General features: G+C 64.6%; 1 protein-coding gene across 2 annotated transcripts; it reads right to left on the bottom strand.

The window, feature by feature from the left end:
- Window positions 1-1,376: 1,376 nt before the first annotated feature.
- On the bottom strand, window positions 1,377-5,292 carry SLC25A10 (solute carrier family 25 member 10). 2 transcript variants are annotated; one of them, XM_029960011.1, is made up of 11 exons: window positions 5,143-5,292; window positions 4,527-4,646; window positions 4,280-4,394; window positions 4,152-4,200; window positions 3,795-3,836; window positions 3,485-3,528; window positions 2,920-2,990; window positions 2,723-2,815; window positions 2,405-2,482; window positions 2,240-2,296; window positions 1,377-1,771 (listed from the first exon to the last, which is right to left on the bottom strand). In XM_029960011.1, exons 1-11 carry the CDS (start codon window positions 5,275-5,277, stop codon window positions 1,670-1,672), a joined length of 906 nt encoding a protein of 301 aa, XP_029815871.1. In that variant the 5' UTR covers window positions 5,278-5,292; the 3' UTR covers window positions 1,377-1,669. The 2 variants fall into 2 exon arrangements, with proteins under 2 accessions (XP_029815871.1, XP_029815872.1); XM_029960012.1 differs by lacking the exon at window positions 5,143-5,292 and adding an exon at window positions 4,968-5,087.
- Window positions 5,293-7,211: the final 1,919 nt, after the last annotated feature.

The following is a 7,211-nucleotide window of genomic DNA, read 5'->3' as shown; positions in this document are numbered from 1 at the left end:
GACAGGGTATGTGCGTGCTGGGAGCATGGGGCGGGCGCAGCTGGTGGGACCACAGCCCAGCTGGAACATCCCTGGCACTGGCTGGCGTGGGCCTGAGAAGGGCTCTGTGCCGCTGGGGGACCATGGGGGCTCTATTGCTCCCCTACTCCACGTTGGCCCGTCGCATGGCACAGAGCAGTGCCCGCCAGCTGTGGGAGCAGTGCTGGGCTGGCCGGGGTATGAGGCACCACAGCCTGTCCGGGCAGCCCCCAGCCCCTCACTAGGAGAGAGCCCAGCTCCCCCTGCACTCACCTGCCCATGGCCTCTGCCGGGACTGGGCACAGGCCCAGAGTGGCAATGCCAGGCAGCATCATTAAGCCTCGTTAAGGTGACGAGCTTTCACTGCTCTGCTGTGCCAGGCTGCCTCTGTTCCACCCGCCGGAGCCCAATTAGTGTCACATCCAGGAGGCAGCTCCGGCGGAGGTGACGGGCACCCTTGGCATGGCCCCATCTCAGAGCACAGCTGAGACTGGGCACAGCTCGGCACAGGACTGGCCAGAGCCTGCCCACAGCTCCCCTTGCACAGGTCCAGGGATGGTGGGTAGAGCAAGGCGAAGATCCCCTGCTTGGCACGGTGCCAGGGGCCATGCCTTGCTCCTCTCCCTCCTCTCTGGGAGGCTCAGCTTGCAGCCCAAGCCCTCGGCAGCAGAAAGGGGGTGCAGCATCCCCACTTCAAAAGCAGGACAGCAGGCCCTGTCCACGTTCACCTTTATTATACATTAAGGTCATGGATATTCCAGTTCTTTGATCCCTCAGGGCCAGCACACACAGAGGTGCACACGGCGGAGGGGCTGGTGCCCGCAGCCCCTGCACACAGGGTGGTGCAGGGCCAGGGGGCTGTGAGGGGCAGGGGGTTGCTCAGCCCTGGGGCGAGGCTGCAGAGCAGCATGGGGGGATGCCCCCACAGAGGCTGGGTCTGACAAGGGCACGCTGTGAGTGAGCGAGTACTGGGTCCTCGAGCAGGCGTTGCTGGGCCCTGCCAGAGCTGGGGCTGGCTGGGGTGCATTCCCCGCCCTCATTGGTATGAGGCACAATCCCTGAAGAGCCCAGCAGCTGGCAGCGCTGGGGAGTTTTGGCCAAGCAGAAGCAGGGTGTGGGAGGTCAGGAGCAGGGCAGGGGGTCCAGGCTGAGCTGGCGTTGGTGGGGAGCATGGGGGCCAGAGGCACTGAGGGAGGACAGGGCCTCACCCCCACTGCCCTGAGCCCAAGCCCCACAGCCGCAGGGGCACCAGCCCCCTCAGCCCCATGTGTTCTGCAATGAGGTACAGAGCCAGGCAGCCAAACCCACTCCTCCCCGGGATAGCACAGTCCTGTTCCCAGTGCATGTGAGGGACAGGGCTGAAAGGGGCAAGGACAGAACTCAAGGCCAGAAGTAGGGCAATAGGAAGACAGCAAAAAACCCCCGCAAGAAACCCAAAACCAGTAGTGCAGAGGTAATGGAGATACTGAGAATGGGGGTGAGAGGAGAGGGGAGTCTGGGGGGTTGGCCACAGGTGCTGGCAAGGCACAGGAATGGGGCCAAAAGGAGGGAGAATGGTGCTGGCCCCAGAGAGCAGAGAGAGGTTCTGGGATCTTGGGGGTGACCCACACGCTCATCCCTCTGGGGTGAGGCAGGGTCCCATCCCTCTAACTCAGGTGGTCACTTTGATCCCAAAATATTTGCGCAGCTGCTCCAGGAAGAGAAAGGTGAGAACAGTCTGAGGAACGAGCCGGACAGCAGCAGGAACAAAGCCCTGGAAGGGGATAGCAAGAAGGGGGAGAGTCAGTGTGTGCCTGGCCCTGGTGCTCCCGGCAGTGGCACGAGTGGGCAGGCATGGGGCAGTGCTGGGTGGGCACACAACGCAGGCTGCAGAGCAGGGACTGCTGCACTGCGGCCACCACAGGGCACACAGGTCTCAGCATCACATGCCAGCCCATCTGCTCTACACATGGGTGCTGGCACCTGCCCTCCATTTGGGAGCCTGATGGGTGCAACAGAGCCATGGCTGCAGTGCCTGAGCCCAGGCTCAGTCCTGGCGAGGCCAGGGCTTGTGTTACCCTGGGGCCAAGCCCAGACCAGGTGGATGAAGGCCTTATGCGGGAAGCAGCCAAGCCACCACAGCAGAGCCTGGAAGGCCCTTGTCCCAGGACTGTTCTGGATGGCAACCTCTACTCCCAGCCAGGTCCAGCCTGTCCCACCCCACACACCCCCAGCTACATACCTTGTAGAAGGCGAGGGGTCCGAGCTTGGCAGTTTCCATGGCACAGTGGACAACACCCTGGGGCGAGAGGGTGAGAGATGAGGTGGGAGGGGCTGGGAAGCAGAGGCCCCGTGTGTAGAGAGGGGAGGATGGGCAGCAGTGAGGTGGGCAGGGTGGGTGACTCACCTGGTACTCCCCGTGGGAGTTCATGAGGCGGGTCTTGAGCACATCCAGGGGCTGGCACAGGAATGTGGCACACCCGCCCTGCAGAGAGTCATCGAGGAATCAGAAGACCCTGGTGCCACCGACTGCTGCGGTCATTGGAGAGACCCAGAGCCATGTCTGGGCCCAACACCAGGCCAGGAGCCTCCCAGAGCCACTGTGCCCAGCCCTGCTCAGTCCAAGCCCAGAGGGGTGGCTCTGGCAGCCCCAGCCTGGCACCCTGAGCCTCGCTGCAAGCAAACCAAGCCCCGGCCCTGCCCCCCCAGCCCCAGCTCTGCTCACGGCAATGAAGCTGGACAGGAAATGAGTGACAATGTTGTCTGACAGCAACCCAGTGGCGAGAACCAGCTGTTTGGCCTGGTCATAACAGGAGAGCTGCAAAGACACTGTGAATCAGTGACATGTTCCCCTTTCTCACCACACTAGGGACCACCCCAGTCCCTACACCAGGCACCTACTGCCCAGAAGAGCTGTCCTACCTGCCCAATGGTGACGAGGGCCCCACGGAAGGATGCCACAGTAGCTCCTGAAAAGAGTTTCTTCAGGCCCTCTGTGGACAGACAGATGGGGATCAGTATAGTCCTGGGCCATCACTCACACTCCATTCCACCTGGAGCCTTCTTCCCTGCCCAGGCTATGTCCCAAACTCCTTGCACAGCCCTCCTTAAAACACACCACAGCAAACAGGATGCAGGATAGGGGAGTCCTTCAAAATGGCCCAACCTCCTCCCTGCCTCTGCTCATCCCCTGTCCCACCTGCTCCACCCTCCTGCGCTTTTCCATCACACTCCTGGCAGGTTTCCCTTTCCCACCGAGTATGGGCAGGCTGCCAGGCCCTGCCAGACCCGGCCCAGCCCCTGCCCCAGCCAGACAGTGTGGTGGTGCCAGGCCCTGCATGCCCCTGGGCTCCCCAGCCCCAAGGGCATCCCCCAGCCCCTCTCCCTGCCCTGGCTGAGCGAACTCCCCAGGTCAGCCTTGCCCCGGCTCCCTAGTGCCTGTGAGGACACCGGAACGGGCCCACCCACCCGGCTGGCACGGCCTCACCTTCCCGGAGGACACGGTACATGCCGTCCAGGGCATGGGAATAGCTGGAAGGAGCGAGAGGGGAAGGGGTCAGGAGCCGAGGCTCCCCAGCACGGCGGCAGCCCCGCCGCTCTCCGCGGGCACCGGTGGCTCCCGGAGCGGCGGCCCCGGCCCAGATCCCGCCGCCCCCGGTGCCGGTGCGGTGCTGCCACCCCGCGGCCCCGGGAGCGCCGGTCCCTTCCGACCACCTCCCCGCTGTCCCAGCCCTCAGGGCTCCACAGCTCCCCAACCCTCTGCCTCACGCCCCTCCCCGCCTCAGTCCCCCACTCACTTGCGCCGCTGAGCCGGCGGCTGCTTCACGTCGTTCTGCATCCTGGAAGGCAGAGCACCGCGGGTGAGGGGGGGCCGGTGGCCGACTGTCCCCCCCAGCACCAGGGACTCCTGCCCGGGGTAGTGGGATTGTGTTGCCCGTTTGCAAATGGACAAGAACGCTGCCTCCAGCCCCACTCCCCCCAAGGGGCTGTCACCAAACAGCAGAACAGCTCCAGTCATCCTGAGCACAGAGCTCCTGGGCCACTGACCATTGGGCAGGCTCGCCAGGAATGATGACGGGAGCACCCAGCACTTCCCACCATTCCAACTGCTGTTGTGCACCGGCCACAACCCCTGTCATACAGACAGAACTGACCTGACGTTCACCATATCAGCCGGGGTCCCCACGAACCCACCAGTGAAACCTGTGGCAAAAGAAGAGCTGGGTCAGGGGAGTGTCCAGCCTGAGGGAGCTAGGGCTGAAAGCCCCATTGCCTGGCTCACCTCCTGCTGCAGCCATCAGCACTTTCTGGTAGAAGGGGGGAGGCCCCTGGCTGCCCTGGCCCAGGTGTTTCTTTGCGGTCTCATAAATGCCAAAGCGAGTCAAGGAATATGTCATCTGGAGGAGAGGGAAATGAGCGGCTGTGCCCCTGGTGCAGGGCAGCCCGTCAGCTCCTGGGGCTCTGCAGCACAGCAGGGGCTCTGCGCTGGCCTCGGGGCCCAGGGGCCAGCAGGGCACGGTGGCACTCACCTGCCGGCACAGCGAGGCGCTGAGCCCATTGTAGAGAGCAAAGAAGCCATCGGTGCGGATCACATGCATCGCCATCCCCATCATCCGCATCTTCACCTCCTGCTGTGTCTGCAGGTGGACCTGGGGCAGAACGCAGCAGCGTCAGCTCAGCGCTGGGCTAGGCAGGGACGGGAGTGCACCAGGCACCAGAGTGGGCACGAACGTGAGCACGTGTCAGGCTAACGCGTCAGCAGCGCCCAGCAGCCAACAGCAACAGCTCCAGGCTCCCCACACCTGAAAAGGACTTGGAGACTGGCCCAGCCCAGCACCAGAGGGCTGGAGGCAGTGAGGGAAGGGAGAGTGCCCAGGTACCCGCCCACAGCCCTTCCCAGGCCCTGCCCTCAACATTAATCTCCAAGGTGAGGGGTGGCGCCTGCTTCTCCCAGAAAGACCCTGGCCCACCTCAGGGTGGGGCGGTCCAGCAGCACCTGAGCGAGTGAGTGCCCAGTATGGGTTTGCTCAGAGGGACGCAGTCGGGTCAGTGAAGTCACAGCCACGCAGGGCAGGGTGTCAGGCCTCCGGAGCCACTTCCCCTCCTCCCCAGCGCAGGAATCGCAGAGGCAGGAAGAGAACCCACAGCCAGCCAGATGCTCTCCTTCCCTCCTGCAGCAGCCCAACACTTCCCACCATCACCAGGGGCAACGCATGGCAGCGGGAGTCGTGGGGGGCCGGCCTGGACGCACGGGAGCTGTGTCAGCTGGTGCTGGAGCATGCTCTGAGTGCTGCAAAGACCACATGTAGGTCAAAGGCCCCAGGAGATAAGGAGAGTAAAGAGCTGCTGTCGGGGGACCAGGCCTGGCTCCTGCTCCAGAAGCCCCAGCACAGCTGGGCCGTGAGACACACCACAGGATGCTGGGAACAGCCGCTGTCTCCCACGCGGGGCATCAGCAGGGGTGCAGGAGCCTGCCTTCAATGCTGGCAGGTGGATTTTGGATGCCAGGGACCAGAGCTTGTGTCAGGGACCAGTGTCAGGCTGCAGGCAGCCTGGGGCAGAGGAAATGAGCAGGCAGGTCAGGCAGAGTCATGCTGGGATGCGCTCCACTGCCTGCGGTCCCAGGGCTGCAGGAAGGGCAGGCAGGCGGGCAGGGGAGGGACTGGCCAGGCCGTGGTCACTGTTGCACAGCCAGCAACCCGTGGGTGGCTGGTGGCTGCAGAGAGCCGGCCTAAGGGCACAAGCACTGTCCAGGCTGGCTGGCTGGGGCCAAGGTCCAGAGGGGCAGTAAAATGCCCTTCGTACTCTGCCCTGCTGGATCCTGAGGCCTCCTGTGCCTCACCAGGCCTGGTGCCAACCCCTGCTGGGGAGCTCTCGGCCAAAGGTAGGTCCATCATCAATATTCAGATGTGAACCCTCTGGCAAAACCTAGCAGTGGGCTAGACTGCTCACAGCCCTGTGCACTCAGGGGCTGCACATCTGCAGGGGACAGCAAGGGGACATGGCCCAAATGTCACACCCGTCACGCTGGCTCAGAGACAGACTGAGAGGCATGTGTCAGACAAATTCCCTTTCTTAGCGCCTTGCCAGGGCATCCCACACGAGCTCCCATGGGCTGGCAGCCACCTCCGCTGGGCAGACAGGGCACAGCAACAGGCTGAACACTGGGGAGGCGGCACTCCCTTGCCAGGGCTGACTGCTCTCCTGTGCCTGTGCCCACTACATCTTCCCCTTCCTCCATGCCGTGGGGTGGGAAGGGGCTGTCTGTCCCAGCCTCACCCATGGGCACAGCCCTGGGCAGGGCAGGCCCTGGCCTGGGCTGGCTCTCCCGCTCCCCCTCCGCAGCCTGCCCGGCTGCCAGGCTCATCGCCGCTTGGCTGGCACACAAGGCTCGAGGCAGCGCTGGCACTCGCCCCGTCCGTGGGTGCTGGCAGCGCAGGGCTGCGCGCGGCGCCCTTTGTGCGGCAGTGGGATGCCAGGTCATCCGCGGCGCCTAGGTGACATCTTGGCCAGAGGGCCCAGAGCCCAGTGGGACAGTGTCCAACACCGCCAGCCCTGGAGTTACTGCCGTGCCCGGGCAGGGGAGGCCAAGGCGTCCTCCACAGCCCCCAGGGCAGACACTCCGAGTTCCCCAGACCCCTCAGCCCCACACATCCGCCCCTTCCCCTGGGCTGGGTCTGTGAGCCCTCAGCTGTGTCCCCGGGCCCCAGCGCCGGCTCCCTCCTCCCTGAGCCCAGGGCCATGTACCCGCAGAGCCTCAAATCGGAAATCGGCCCCTCAGAACCAGCCCCCGGCAGCTGTTTCCCTGGGGCTCTGCAGCTGTTCTCCGGCCCCGCAGTCACTCTGGGACCCTCACTCCCACCCAGGTCCCTCACAGCCGGTCCCGCTGCTGCTCCAGGACCCTCAGACCTGCTCCCCGTCCCCTCACAGCCTCTCCAGGACCTTCATAGCCACTCTCAGCCCACTCAGAGCTACCTCCCCTCCCCTGGTAGCCGTCTCCTGGTCCCTAACCCACTCCAGGACCCTCAGACTCGCTCCACAGGTCCCCAGAATGGCTCCCTATCCCCTCGCAACCTCTCATGGACCCTCACAGCCACTTCCAGCCGCCCAGAGCCACCCCCTGACCCCTCACAGTCACCCTGGAGCCCCCAGACCTGCTCTCCGTCCCCTCACAGCTGCCCCCCGTCCCGCAGCCCAGTCCCTCAGAGCCGCTC

Source organism: Manacus vitellinus, unplaced genomic scaffold (genome assembly GCF_001715985.3).
Source record: "Manacus vitellinus isolate BGI_N305 unplaced genomic scaffold, ASM171598v3 scaffold_24_pilon, whole genome shotgun sequence".
NCBI classification, from domain to species: domain Eukaryota; kingdom Metazoa; phylum Chordata; class Aves; order Passeriformes; family Pipridae; genus Manacus; species Manacus vitellinus.
The sequence above is the reverse complement of the archived record's forward strand: the minus strand, read 5'-3'. Positions and strand labels throughout refer to the sequence as shown.

Bases quoted from the DNA above. Each gene is read 5' to 3' on its own strand.
- SLC25A10 (XM_029960011.1), bottom strand. From the start codon at position 5,277: ATGCTCCAGCACCAGCTGACACAGCTCCCGTGCGTCCAGGCCGGCCCC. The intron at 3,529-3,794 runs GTGAGTGGGGGA...CGCTCCTTCCAG, and splicing joins CCGCCGGCTCAGCGGCGCAA to CTATTCCCATGCCCTGGACG. The intron at 2,297-2,404 runs GTGAGTCACCCA...CTCTCGCCCCAG, and splicing joins ACTCCCACGGGGAGTACCAG to GGTGTTGTCCACTGTGCCAT.